The sequence below is a fragment of the Rhipicephalus microplus genome, chromosome 6, assembly GCF_043290135.1.
Source record: "Rhipicephalus microplus isolate Deutch F79 chromosome 6, USDA_Rmic, whole genome shotgun sequence".
Lineage (NCBI taxonomy): Eukaryota > Metazoa > Arthropoda > Arachnida > Ixodida > Ixodidae > Rhipicephalus > Rhipicephalus microplus.
Window position 1 is genome coordinate 106,674,764 of NC_134705.1, and position 15,308 is coordinate 106,690,071.

A 15,308-nucleotide genomic window follows, 5' to 3' on the forward strand; every position below is an offset into this window, starting at 1 on the left:
ACCATCAGATCGACTTTTCCAACTGGAACGTCTTCAAAGAAACATCTGCGACAAGTCTTCGCTACTCCGGAAGTTCGAGCCAGTCTGAAGAAGAGAACACTTGATGGTCGAAAACAACGACTAGGCGAGTCTCATGCCTCGTATATCGAGGATGTTCTCTCTCTATGTCGAGGCATCAACGCCTCCATGACCGAGACAGACAAAGTGTGCCATCTGCTCAAAGGCGTAGGGCCTGTTGCCTTCAATGCTTTGGTCGTAAAGGACTCAACTACCGTTGCTGATAATGTAGCTATGTGTCAACGCCTGGACGAGCTCGGATCGGCACGGCTGCAGCTGGACAACTCTCCTGCAGCCATCCCTGACAACCCTACTGTCGACCCCTCGTTGGGAGCCATGATCCGCAACTTGATACGAGAGGAACAGCAGTCACTCGGATTTCCAGTACGTCAGTTTTCTTCTGACACCCCAAGTACAAATTTACGGGACGTCGTCAAGGAGGAGTTGGCGGCTATGACTGGTAATGCCTACACAGACCCCCACGCCTCTAAAGCCCCACTGACTTACGCACAAGTCACCGCCGTTACTCCAGCCTTCGTACCACCGATACCGCCGACGACGACGCCAGCTCATCTGGCGTCCCTGACGCCCAGCACGCAAGGCCATCCTTACTATGCGCGACCAGTGCCAGCACACCTGGATTCCATAGTCGCCAGCCCAAACAACCAGCCCTACTATCAATCATGGCGCCCGACAAGACCTACATGCTACTATTGCGGATATCGTGGACACATCGCACGTGTCTGTCGCAAGCGTCAGCGAGACGAGCGCCGTGGGTTCGACACTTACGAGCGGGATGACTATGCTATAGGAACCACTTTCCAGCACCGTCCTTACGCTACGCCTCACCGTCGCTCTTCCTCACCATCAGTAACTCCTGGAATGGCTCCTCACTACCGTGGTGCCAGACATCGCTCGCCGTCCCCTCTCTTTCGCTCTACGTCGCCACTTCGACCAGCCCCTCACTTCACTGACCGTCGCCCGGAAAACTAAATTACGCAGCTTCTGGGGGAAAAGCTGCATTTAGCGAAGTAGAAAAATTTACTTCAGAACATCCTCATAGTATGATATCAGTTTTGGTGGAAGGCATAGAAGTGCAAGCATTAATAGACACTGGTGCTAGTTTCTCAGTCCTTCACAGAGATTTGTATGCGCATGTCCGCAAAGTTACTACGCCCTATGATGAACCTACGTTGCTCGCTGCTCAAGGGGACGATATCCGACCTTCCGCCATGTGCACTGTTCATGTATACATCGATGGACTTCTCCATTGTGTGCAATTTGCAGTGCTTAGTTCATGTACTCGACTGCTAATATTAGGATGGGGCTTTCTTTAAACAGCGTCCCCGTGCATCTGCTGCCGGCAACGCGTCCTCCACATAAGCGATACCGACTATTCTCTTCACGCAGATGACGCAGCACTTCGTTCTTATGCTGCAGAAGACACTGAGCTACCTCCGCACAGTCAGCGAATTGTTACACTTCTGTCTGATGTCATTGACTGCGGCGATGTGCTCGTACAATCTTCCGTACGCTGTGTCACCAGAGGAATAGCCTTCCCATCAGGTCTGATACGTTTCGACAAGGGCTTCCCACTCGTTTGCGGAACCAACCCGACGCCCGAAAAAATTCTGGTTCCGAAGGGCTTAACGTTGGCTTGCGTCGCTACATCAGAGCCTTTCTCTGTGGTAACTTTTCAAGACGCTTCTTCTGAAGATCTCCCTGTTGCACGTTCCCCATCCACCTCCTCCCTGAGAACTACCACCAGCTCTGACCTGACCCCTTTGCAGACTCAACAACTGTTTGCCTTACTCACTAAACAAGAATCTTTCTTTGACGTCAGTTCACCCGTACTGGCAAAGACGTGCGTCACCACGCATCGCATCTAGACTGAGGGTACGTCAATCATTCATCGTTGGCCATATCACGCATCAGTAGCTGAGCGGAAGGTTATTGAAAAAAACGTTGACGACATGTTGAGGTGGAACATAATACGCCCCTCTGCTAGCCCTTGGTCTTCCCCTATCATCTTAGTTCGAAAAAAATACGGTTCTGTGCGCTTCTGCGTAGATTACCGGGCACTCAACAAGATCACACGAAAGGATGTATACCCTATGTCACGTATAGATCACGCCTTGGATTCCCTACAGGGAGCTTAATACTTTTCAAGTCTTGATCTACGTTCGGGGTACTGGCAGATACCGAATGCATGAAGACGATAAAGAAAATATGGCACTTTTGACACCAGACGGACTTCATTGTAATGCCCTGGAGTTCAATGTAATGCCCTTCGGCCTCTGCAATGCACCCGCAACATTCGAACGCATTATTGACACCATTTTGCGTGGCCTGAAGTGGAAAACTTGCCTGTGCTATTTAGACGACATCATTGTTTTCTCGTCAACCTTCTCTCAACACCTACACCGTTTAGACGAAGTCCTCATGTGCCTGGGTTCGGCTGGCCTTCAGCTGAACACAAAAAAGTGCCGTTTTGCCAGCAAGAAAATTAAGGTATTAGGTCACATTGTGAGTAAGGATGGCATTCGTCCCGATCCCAATAAAATATCGGCCGTTCTTCATTTTCCCGGTGCTGAAAGGACCAAGGACCTACGCATTTTTCTCGGCCAGGCTTCATTCTTCCGCTGATTCATACGAGACTTTGCCTCGATAGCGGCACCTTTGCACAAATTACTCGCTTCTGTTGTTTGTTTTGAGTGGTCTCCAGCCTGCGAATCGGCGTTTAACCATCTGAAAAACGCCCTGAAATCTGAACCAGTACTTTGCCGTTTCGATGAAACAGCACCCACACTCCGGCCATACTGATGCTAGCGGTCACAGAATCGGAGGTATTCTACTGCAGCGCGATGAATCGTCACGTGAAAGGGTCGCTGCGTATTCAAGCCACGTCCTGACGAACCCCGAGCAGAAATACACCATTACTGAACAGGAGTGTTTAGCTGTCGTGTGGTCAGTGCAGAAATTTCGACCTTACCTACATGGCGGTCATTTCACCATAGTTACAGACCATCATGCCCTATGTTGGCTTTCCCCACTAAAGAATTTGTCAGGACGCCTTGGTCGATGGATTATACGTCTTCAAGAATACGACTTCACTATTATCTACAAGTGTGGTAAAAAGCACCAAGACGAAGATGCGCTTTTTCATTGCCCACTTCCTACGGCGCTGTCCACTGCCTCCGCTACCTACGTCAGCGATGAACGCTTGGATAGTCCTTCCACATCTGTGTCGTCTGTAGCCTTCATTGACAAGATCCCACCTGACGTCCACGGCTCCATCATAACGCACCAACTCGCTGTAGCTTACTGTAGACGCAATATAGATCACCTTCAGGGAAAATCGCGACCACCTAATGCTCGCCTTCGACGACAACTCAGGCATTTCCAGCTTGATAACCACGTTCTTCACCACCACATCTATCACCCGGATGGTCAACGCTGGGTGCCCGTTCTGCCTCGTTCTGTTCAAGCTGATATTCTTAAGGCCTATCACGACGACATTTCTGCTGGTCAGTTCGGTTTCCAAAAAACGTACGATCGCAATAAAGATTATTTGTACTGGCCAGAGATGTCCGCCAGCACAGCAAAGTACGTCACCTCTTGCAACCTTTGTCAGCGCCGAAAGCTTCCGACATCACCTCAATGCGGAGAGCTACAGGCACTTCCATGTCTGTCGGCACCATTAAAAGTCGTTGGCATTGATCTATTTGGTCCCCTTCCCATGACTCTGAATGGCCATCGATGGATAGTGACAGCTGTCGACCACTTGACACTTTACGCTTAAACTGCCTGCGTAAATTTCGCCTCTGCTTTTGATGTGGCTAAATTTAAGCTGGAAGCCTTGACCTTGTGTCACGGTGCTCCTCGTGTCATCCTGAGTGAAAGTGGAAAAGTTTTCCTTTCGCAAATTCTGGAAGAATTGCTAAATCCTCCGGCACCAGTCACAAGACAACCTCCAGCTATCACCCCCAAACCAACGGGCTCACTGAACCACACGATGTTGACCATGCAAATGTCCCGCTTTGACCCACCCTGTAACGGCCCACAGGCCAACAGTATGAGTAAAAAACAGCTAGGCTTCAATGTTTTTTTCGTCGGTTCCGCTGAAGATAAGAGGCTCTCGCAGGAGAACACTTCCAACGCAGGTGACGGGTGGCGAAGGAAGCGTCTCTTGATCCACCTCCGGCATGGCAGATGGTAGTTTCAGTGAACAAATTTTCAGTATTGCACAGGAAAACGGTACCCAGCATGGCTCCACCAAATATAAAGTTATTTATTGTGCTAGAGCTGTTGGCTGATCGCGCACAATTCAGAGCGAAGTCCGCTAGCTCGCGCCTCTGCTTCACAAACAATAGAGTTATATATATATATATATATATATATATTTATGTATATATATATATATATATTTATATATATATATATATATATATATATATATATATATATATATATATATATATATATATATATATATATATATATATATATATATATATATATATATATTGTCAAAAAAGACGCTGCTCGCGCTAAGAGTCCGTGCTTTGCCGTTACTGTCGCCATTGTGTACGCTCGCTGTGTGCCGGCTAATAAACGCCATAACAAATTGGTGGAGAATGCTATGATCCCCTTCGATGCCTTTGGAACTACGCTCAAGTATCCTGCAATCTACCATGTCCTACGACGCTTCTCAGCAAACGCCTCCTGCAACGCCACCCCATTTTCTCGGTGTCCCCCGGATCCGCGATCCACCCATCTTCACTGGCGCTGATGGCACTGACGTGGAGGACTGGCTCGCCATTTGCGAGTGCGTGAGTGTCCCCAACAAATGGGACGAGTACGGCAAATTGACAAACTTGGTGTTCTACCTTCCGGGCGTTGCAATTTTGTGGCACAACAACCACGCGTCTGATTTCGCAACCTGGTCCAATTTGAAAACCGCCATCACCAACGTTTTTGGCCGCCCTGCCGTTCGTAAGCTGCAAGCCGAGCAGCGCTTACGCGAACACGCTCAGCAGGCCAGTGAATCAATTACCAGTTACATTGAAGATGTCCTGGACTTGTGCAAGAAATCCAACGACAGCATGTCCGAATCAGACAAGATACGGAACGTCATGAAGGGCATTGACGATGATGCCTTCACGATGCTGCTTGCCAAAAACCCAGGCACAGCAGCTCATCACGTTGTGCCAGAGCTACGAGGAGCTCCGCCGGCAGCAATCGATGATCCGACGCTCCACACCATGATATGCAGGGCTTGCTGGCTTGGAGGCGAGATGTGATCAGGTGGCGCTGCTGGCATCCTTCATACGTGAGAAAATCGCGCTCCAGTTCGCTCTAATTCCCTTTGCCCACCAACCGGCTGTTCAAAAATCGGCAACTACTATTCTTCCACCCATCCGCCGAGCGATTGAGCAGGAAATAACGGAGGTCATGCCTGCGTACCACCCACAACAACCTCCGGACCCTGCGCCCCCAAGTTACGTCCAAGTGGTCGCCAGGCCGCCTCCAGTCATTCAAGCACCTGCACCACCGACTTACGCCGAAGCTGCCACACGACCTCCGTCCTTTGCAGCTCGTATGCCTGCTGCGTATGTTGGCGCAACCCCTAGCCTCATTTTCAGCCCACCATGCAGCCTTTCCAGCCACCGTTCAGGGCGAGACCCAGCCCGGCGAACGGATGGCGCACGCCCGACAAGCGGCCCATCTGCTTTGCTTGCGGTTACGCCGGTCACGTAGCCCGTTATTGTTCTCGAGTACAGCCGGCTTCCATTTATTCTCCTGTTGCTGGCCACCTTAGCCGTCCGTATAACGATGAACTGCCGTCTGTGCCATTGTCGTCTCGCCCAGGTCCGTCTCCTCGAAGGTCGCCGTCTCCACGACGTCGGTCCTTGTCCCCCATGAGGCCAAGGTTGGCTACTCATGAGCGGTAACACTAGTCGTCGCCGTCCCAGAGGCAAGAACTGCGACGCTATCGCATTCTGAAAGCCCTCAGAGCCGCCCACTTAATGCCAATGACGTGCTTGTGGACAGTGTTCATGCTTCTGCTGTTATTGACACTGGAGCTGTCGTATCAATTATGAACAAAACCTTTGCCACTTGCTTCGAAAAGTGACGACTCCAATTTCTGGATTGTCCCATCGTACCGCTAGTTCACATCGCATTCATCCTACAGCTGGGTGTACAGCTCGCGTTGTCGTTCAGGACGTTCTGTATGTCGCCCAATTCATCATTATTCCTGCATGCTCTCTAACGTCCCCCTGAAATGGGATTTTCTCTCCCGCAACAACGCCGTCATTCATTGTGCGGCCGCCTAAATTGAACACTCACCCTTTTCGCATTTGATGCCAGAAGACAGTCTCTCGAAACTGAGCAAGATTCTCGTGAAAGGCGGTACTATAGTGCCTCCAAGCTCGACGATGGGTGTATCGGTCTACTGCACCGGTCTCTCCGACACAATTGCACTCGTTTCGCCATCCGACCGTGCCTCCAGAAGGAAAGGGATGCTAGTACCTTTCACGACTGTGCAAATAACCTAGGGCAACGCCGCTATTTTTGTGACCAACCCATCTCCGTGCACTGTTACTTTGGTTTGAGGGGAATGTCTCGGCAGAGTGGAACCAGTCGACGACCCACAAGTCCTGGACGTATCGAAGACTCGCGTTGTCCGAATTCGCCTACCATCAGTGCTGTTTCTACATCTGATTCATCATCAGCTGATGTATTTGGCCCATACACTGATGACAACTTTACATCAGTACAGCGTTCCAAGCTTCTGGACCTGTTGCAAGAATACTGTTCTTCTTTCAATGTCGGGCGAAGTTCTCTCGGTCGCGCGTCCACTCTTACGCATCGTATCGACACTTGTGCCCATCCACCTTTACGGCAACGTCCATACCACGTGTCGCCTGCTGAACGCCGAAAAATAAACGAACAGGTTGACGATATGCTCCGATGCGACGTCACTCGGCCCTCGGACAGTCCATGGGCGTCTCCTGTTGTTCTTGTTGCGAAGAAAGATGATTCTGTGCGGTTCTGTGTGGACTACAGACGGCTCAATAAGATCACTCGCAAGGATGTCTACCCACTGCCGTGCATCCATGACGCAATTGACTGCCTTCACGGAGCCCAAGTTTTTTCTTCTCTCGAACTGTGCTTGGGTACTGGCAAGTACCCTTGGCTGATGACGCTCGACTGAAGACTGCCTTCATCACACCCGATTGCTTGTACGAATTCAAGGTCATGCCGTTTGGTCTGTGTAATGCACCTGCGACATTTGATCGCATGATGAACACCGTTTTGCGCAAGCTAAAATGGCACACGTGCTTGTGTTACCTCGATGACGTTGTTATCATCGCTCCAGATTTCTCCATGCATCTCCAACGTCTGAAAGAAGTTTTAGCACGTGTGAGCAATGCAGGCTTGCAACTAAATCTGAAGAAGTGCCGCTTTGGAGCACGCCAACTCACCATCCTAGGGTACGTCGTGTCCAAGAATGGCATTCTTTCTGACCCAGCCAAGCTTCGGGCTGTGGCCAAATTCCCGAAACCTGCGTCCGTCAAAGAACTGCATAGTTTCGTGGGCCTGTGCTCATACTTCTGACGCTTCATTCTAAACTTTGCCACGACCCTATCACCGCTGACGAAGCTCCTTGGAAGTAACGAGCCCCTCAATTCGTGGTCGTCCGAGTGCGACGGCGCGTTCGCGAAGCTTTTTCATTTGTTGACATCTCCTATTCTACGCTACTATGACCCTACGGCCCCAACGGAGGTGCACACGGACGCCAGCGGTGTAGGCCGCGGCGCTGTCCTGGCGCAGCGCAAACCCGGATTCCCCAATTATGTCGTGGCATATTCAAGCCGTACGCTCACGAGAGCCGAGACAAACTACACCGTCATGGAAAAAGAGTGCCTGGCGATCGTCTGGGCCCTTACAAAGTTTCGACCTTATTTGTATGGTCACCCATTCGATGTCGTCACTGACCATCATGCACTATGTTGGCTGTCTTCATTAAAGGATCCCTCAGGCCGTCTCGCCCGTTGGGCTCTTCGCTTACAAGACTACGACATCCGCGTGCTCTACCGCAACGGACGCCACCATGCTGATGCCGACGCCCTCTCGTGCTCTCCTCTGCCTGAAGCTGACGTGCTCTGCTCAGTAACCTCTGTTGCTGTTTATGCCATATATGTTGACATCATCGCTACCGAACAGCGAAATGATAATTGGATCGCCCCACTGATCGCCTTACTCTCTGATCCATCCGCAACGCCATCCACGTTTGCCTTGCGTCGTCGAGCTCACCATTTTGTCATTCGTGACGGCCTCCTACACCGACGCAATTACGACGCCGATGGCCGGCAGTGGCTATTCGTGATACCCTGCAGTCTGCGGTCGGAGATATGTGAATCCTTCCATTCTGATACGCAATACGCGCGCTCTGGGGTATTCAAAACATACCATCGCATTCGACAACGCTGCTTCTGGCGCGGGATGTATCGCTACGTACAGCAGTTCGTTCACTCCTGCCTTACTTGCAGATTGCGCAAACCGTCCGCACGCACGTCACCAGCCGGTCTGCAACCATTACCTTGCCCTAGCCGTCCATTTGGGCGCATAGGTATCGATTTGTATAGACCACTCCCTCTGACGTCCCGTGGCAACCACTGGGCCATCGTCGCCGTAGATCATTTAACGCGATACGCCGAAACTACCGCTTTCCCTGCGGCTACTGCGCGTTATGTTGCGTCCTTCCTACTGCATCGAATCATACTGCGCCACGGACCACCCCAGGAGCTTCTCAGCGATTGAAGCCGTGTCTTCTTGTCAGAATTTGTCGACGCCATTCTCACTGAGTGCCATTCTGTCCACCGCAAAACTACTGCTTACCACCCGCAGACGAATGGTCTGACCGAACGCTTTAACCGCACCCTTGGCGACATGCTTCCGATGTACGTCACCGCCAAACACACGAATTGGGATACTATACTGCCCTTCATCACCTACGCCTACAACAGCACCCTTCAGAGCACGACCGGTTTTTCACCTTTCTTCTTGCTGTACGGAAGCCACCCGTCACACACCATCGACACGATACTCCCGTACACGCCGGATGCATCTGAGTGTACACCCATTTCCGAGACAGCCAGACTTGCTGAAGAGTGCCGCAAGCTTGCCAAGACTTTTACGACGCACGAGCAAGAGCGGCAGAAGAGTATTCGTGATGGCTCCGCCACTTCTGAGCCCACGTTCCTTCCTGGTTCTCTTGTATGGCTCTCAATGCTGACCTCTGTAACTGGCCTTTCTTCCAAACTACTTCCGAATTATGAAGGTCCCTACCATGTGATCGAGCGCACATCTCCAGTCAACTATCTTATCGAGCCAATTGAACAATCTTTGGACAGGCGCCTTCGCGGGCGCGACATAGCCAACGTGGAGCGCTTGAAGGCTTATTATGACCCGCTTGTAGTGATAAGCTGTTAGGTCGCCAGGCGGCTCTCTCCTGTATATATATATATAATTTCGCTGAAAACTAACTAGGACAATCACACTGGTACTAATCCTGCGTGACCCAAGATGTCTAAAGGAATACGTATAATTACTTCAGGCCAGAGAAAAGAGACATTATTCAGAAATCAAGCGCTATGATTGTTTCGGACACGTAATGGAGGTCACAAGAAATATCGACCACATGACATTTCATAGGAGGCACACAAATCTAAGTATATAGGTACACTTCCATCAAAGTGCATGGCCCGGCACAACGGCCACGATTCTATTTTTCTGTCAGCCGGTGAGCAGTAAATTACTTTATTGCTATGCAGCCAGAGGAGCTGGTTTGAAGTGCGTATGGTGCAACCGAGATGACATTCTAGACATAAATATAGACCATGTCTCGGCTTTGCGCATGTTCTTTATTCTTTGCGGCCATTTTTATTTTGAGATAAATATACGTCAAAGTAGTCACCATTACTAGGTCAAGGCTATTCATTTACAAGTGATTGTTACGATATAAAAATTAGAAGATAAAATAGCATAGATACGTGCATAAAGTCCTACGTCCATGAGCCCTGAACTTCTCATTTGAACGTTTAAAGCACATTGCGCACTCTCAACTTATTTGGATCAGCCAGCACAGGTCACAAGCCTGTGCCTTCAAGAAATTTCATTGCAGTACTTCATCGCTTCGTGGTTCATTATACATGACCATGTGCCTCACATTTTCGCTAACCTAAGCGTTCGGTCTGAATCTATCATGTGGAATTGCTGTTCGGGTCGTTATGTGTCGGCGTCATACACTCGAATAAAAAAATGTACAAATCCTCGTATTCGGCGCAGCGCAAGCATGGTATGGTGTTCGAATCAACACCAAAAAGTATGTAGATTAGAATATAGCATATTGGTTAGAATCAAGAAGCTCAAAAAACTAGTTCATTTGTTTTTCAGAATCGATTTTAGGCAATGTAGTAACAACCTAAGCCATTGTGTTCATAAGTGAAAATTTTGTTGAAGCGCTCTTAACTGCCGGACAGAACAGGTTGACAACGCCATTGTGTTAATGTGGCTGGTTCCTCATAACTAAGCCTACGTGCTGTCAGTTTTCTTGACGTGTTGATAAGCTTACCCCTAATGTGACGCAATAGGAGGGTTTCTATTTCAGTTCATTCAGTCAGCACAGCATAGAAATGCCAATAAACTCTGTAACGCTCCTAAGAAAAGTGAACGAAGGAAAACAAAGTGTTTGTTTTTTCTTGCACTTGTCTACCGAATTTTACATGAACATCGTTATTGTTCCAATAGAAATTCAAGGGGTTATTTCGCTATGTGCGCCATATTTAACCTTTAGGAAAGTTGGTAGTTAGTGAAGAGTCGGATGCTTTGTTCATGAACTTTAAAACATAGCTGAGTTTAAGCTACAACATTTTTATTTTCATTCAAAATGCACTCATTCAGAGCCGCAAACTAAAAGAGGTTTTTATGACGAAGAGCCTGTACCTGCAGTTGACAAAATGTTGTAACAACATTGAATGTGTGAGATAATCAAGGCAAATACGCGTACACAAAACCTACTAAGGCAGCATATGTTTCGTTTTTCAGAAAGTAAAGCGTGGTGCCGTTCAGGAAGTCTTAATACACTTTATAAACCACTACTGACAGTGGATCAATGCAGAACTAGAGGCACTAATTTAATTTGAAAGACTACTGTAATGTTTCTACTGCTTCAGCTCGAAGGTTCTACTGTTGTTATACTCGCAATGGTGAAGTACATGCAACCTGTCTAGAAAGCGTGTATTCAGTATTGGGGAACTCCCCAATTCTTACTGTAATTTCAAAATAGTACTGTCAAACTGATATACTCAACCCTGATCTTTTCAATATAGTCATTACTAATTTTAAGCTATCATATTCGACTCATTTCAGTCACCTTCAGCTTCAAGCCCCATTGCGGGCCCAAGTTGGGTAAGTGTTTCATCCCAAGAGAAGCTACGTTATTATTGAAGTTCAGAAAATGTCCGTCGTGTGGTCTACTCGTTACTAGCGGAAACTGGACTCACAACACTAAAGCGGACAATCCCACTGGTAAGAATTGTGTAGTCTCACACTATATCAATAATAACGTGTTAAACTTTAAATGAAGAAGAATGAAGCAGTCATCAATAAAATCGTCTATGATCCATATTCAAGCTCTCTGGGAAGAAAAGTTTCACTTGTTTTTGGGCTCTCTCCAGATTTCAGCGACATTTTTCCTCTTAGAGACCTCCAACATCATGTGTTGGAAATAATCTTTACTTGACTTTTGTGTTATACCTAAACCTTGAACACAGGCATCAGCAATAATTTTTTTGTATTTTCTGAGTCGCCTGTACCACTGCGAGGACGCTTACCATAAAACATTTTCCACTAGGAGTCTTCTCATTACATCCTAATTTATAGCGCACGTTTCAAACGTTCACGGAGTCAAACTAAGTCTGGTTAATGCTTTTTATACACTTCTGGACAACGCATCTACTTTATTAGAGACTGAGGCATCCTAAACATGTGCCTCGCCTTTTATTGTTCATTTTTATCACTTATATTTCGCGGCTTTGTGGCTAGGAAGTGCCGCAATCAGCGCAAAGACGAAGAATGGGTGAAACTCGCTCATGACCGGATGCAATGAGTGCAGTTGCTTTCCATTTATTTGTTGATTTCCTTGTTTTAGAGGCTGTTGTTTGGCCTAGAGGCTCTTCTCATGACGTCTTCAGAGTTTTTGACTGTATAAACAGCTAGGTGAAAGATGAGAGCAAATATATGTTTTCATTTCTTGCAGTTTATTGTGCTATTTCCTTTTCAGGCTGGAAGCCCCCCAAGATCCGGAATTCTTCCAATGAATCGTGTACGTTGCCAAGTTTAACGTTTTGTAACATGTATTCATGGGTGTTCAAAGAAGGTACCACGTACAGACTAATTGTTACGCATCGCCTAACTCACAAAGACTTGTGTAGAGACAGCAATTATTTCCCTTTGTAAATAATTGCTTATGGCCCATCGCGTGTACCCACTAATATACAACACAATTAGTACCAAACGACACTATATGAGATTTAGCTGTAAAGCAATTATTCTAATTTAACTACGTGTACTTTATTGGGTAGAAGAAAAATGGTTTCATTTGAGAAAGCATAAAACCTATTTGTGCTGTAGGGGATCTAGAAATTTATTTATTAACAATATTTTAGAATGACACACAAATTAATTATTAGTGCTTTTTTCTTAGCCATTTTTGAGCACTGAAGACATATTTCGTTCATATTCTGAAAAAGACTACTAAGGAACAATGTGATTGCTCAACTGCATAGATGAAGAAATGCTTAGAACATGTCTTCTCTTAACGTAGGGAGCTTGTAACAGCGGCTAGCACGTAATGTTCTTTTTAGGAGCGAAGCTCCTTAAGGCGTGGGCTGTGCGTCCCCTGTATGTAGCCACCTCTCGTTCAGTTCTAAGTATCACGCTAGCCACCGCCCGATCTAAAGGGTACAGCCATATCCATCCGTCCATCCGTTCATCCGTCCGTCCGTCCATCCATGCATCCATCCATCCATCCATCCATCCATCCGTCCATCCGTCCATCCGTCCGTCCGTCCGTCCATCCATCCATCCATCCATCCATCCATCCATCCATCCATCCATCCATCCGTCCATCCGTCCGTCCGTCCATCCATCCGTCCATCCAAATGTGCGTCCGTCCGTCCGTCCGTCCGTCCATCCATCCATCCATCCGTCCATTCGTCCGTCCGTCCATCCATCCATCCATCCATCCGTCCATCCGTCCGTCCGTCCGTCCGTCCATCCATCCATCCGTCCATCCATCCGTCGATCCGTCCGTTCGTCCATCCGTCCGTCCGTCCGTCCAAAAGATGCAAGATGTTATAAACTAGACGGCGGTACGTGTAGTTGATTATGAAAGATGCGAGGTGTTATAAAATAGGAATGATGCCACATATGGCGCGTGTCATCGTTCGATATAGTGCGGCAACGTACGCTTGGGGGAGCGTTGCAATAAAATCGAGTGGGCAAAATGTACGGAGGATTCATGGTTTACCAGGTTTACCTCCGGAGCTTCGCCCACTCATCATCATTCACTTCGTGGATATGGCGGCATTTTTTCCTATATTCAATTTGAAACTTCCTCAGCGGTATATATTTGACAAGACCAGACGTTACTCCGATCCATAGGAAATTAGGTTGCAAGATACGTACTCTGAAACAATTTATTACCATTATAAGTAAGATGAATCAGGTTTGACTGAGGCAATACAAGCGTGTTTATACTGCCTTCCTTTCATGTGGGTAAAAATTTTTCAATCATTGGACGTGAGAAAAGTCAAAAGTTTGGATCAAGACATTCTACTTCAAGTTTAAAGCTTTCCCTTTTGTAGTGCGTACATGTGACTGATATGGGCAATGTCAGCAAACATGTAGAACCTCTAAAAAATCGTTTTACAGCCTTCATTGTAAAATTGAATGAGTGAGGCAGACCTTGTATAAAAATTGCATGGCCTAATAAAAACATTGAACTTTTTAAGAAGTAATGCTGAAAAAAGTGAAAATGCAGGCTATAAAGTGCACACACATTTATGTTTTCTTATGACACCTTAATCATAGTTCTGTTGCTTAGGGATGCATGTTTATATATTGAAGCAGTATGAGCCAGGATGTGGTTTTGACTAAGGTAGAGGAAGAGGAAGTTGGTTGGTTCGGCCTATGTACGCCATCATGGCCGATCATATAACGATATTACTAGTATTGATGGTCAACTCTTCACCTCCAAAAAACATGTGCGATACTTCAGCAAACACATCTTTGGGCGAAGCTTTATATTCTCACACAAGTTCTCTATGATTCACAAGGTACCACGTTGGAAGGCAGCGTTTTGCTTAATTCTTTAAAAACCATAAATTGAAACTTTGACCACAAACTTTTTTTCAGAAAACACATACAAAGCATGTTTGTATTGCCTTAACAGCAGCTCTCAGATTACTTAGCGCTCGTAAGTTTTTTAACGGAACATAATTATTGTAGTTGTTCTTGACAGATGACCCCGAAAAAGATGTCTAAGAGAGGGAGTTAGGTTCTCAAATGCGAAACAAATGTATTTTTCAGATATATACCTATTGCATGATTTTACGCTGAAAAAAGCATCTTGTCTAGTACTGAGGTGATGATTTTTCTAAGCTCTGAAAATCAGTAGACTAGTTAAACAGATAAATGGAGCATGATAATCGCTTACCTAATTACGAATGCAAAACGCGTGCATGATAATCACCACAAACTGCAGAAAATAAAACAATAAGAAGAGAAATGCTAAAAAAATGAACCTAATCAGCAGATGAATATAAATGACTGAAAGCAATGCAAATATTTTAAATTATTCAACAAAACCCGACCACGCACTCAAGGCTCAAGAATAAAACTATTCCTCCGTGCAATGATATCAAAATCACACAACGCATCAACTTTTTCACATTTAAATAAAGACAATGTACATGTTTTCATTGAGCTCGAGAAGCCTTTTAATCATTGCTTAATATAGCTGCAAGTACTTACGCAAAGAAGGAATTAAATTTTGTTCTTGCTTTTTTCTAAGATAATCCTTAACCGGCTGAGGCGCCTGCCATATCTAGTGGTCAGTTTGTGTTGAACATTTACAGAGTTTATTACCCGTATTATCGAAAAACACGTATGATCTTCAT

At 46.7% G+C, this 15,308-nt stretch overlaps 1 protein-coding gene across 2 annotated transcripts in view; it reads left to right on the forward strand.

Moving 5' to 3' along the window:
* The window catches only part of LOC142765411 (uncharacterized), a 162,849-nt gene that overhangs the window by 71,702 nt on the left and 75,839 nt on the right, over positions 1-15,308 (forward strand). For both annotated transcript variants that reach the window (XM_075866388.1, XM_075866389.1), the window contains 2 exons: positions 11,497-11,535; positions 12,410-12,451. In XM_075866388.1, the coding sequence (XP_075722503.1) occupies positions 11,497-11,535; positions 12,410-12,451 (81 nt within the window). The remainder of the gene's footprint in view (positions 1-11,496; positions 11,536-12,409; positions 12,452-15,308) is intronic.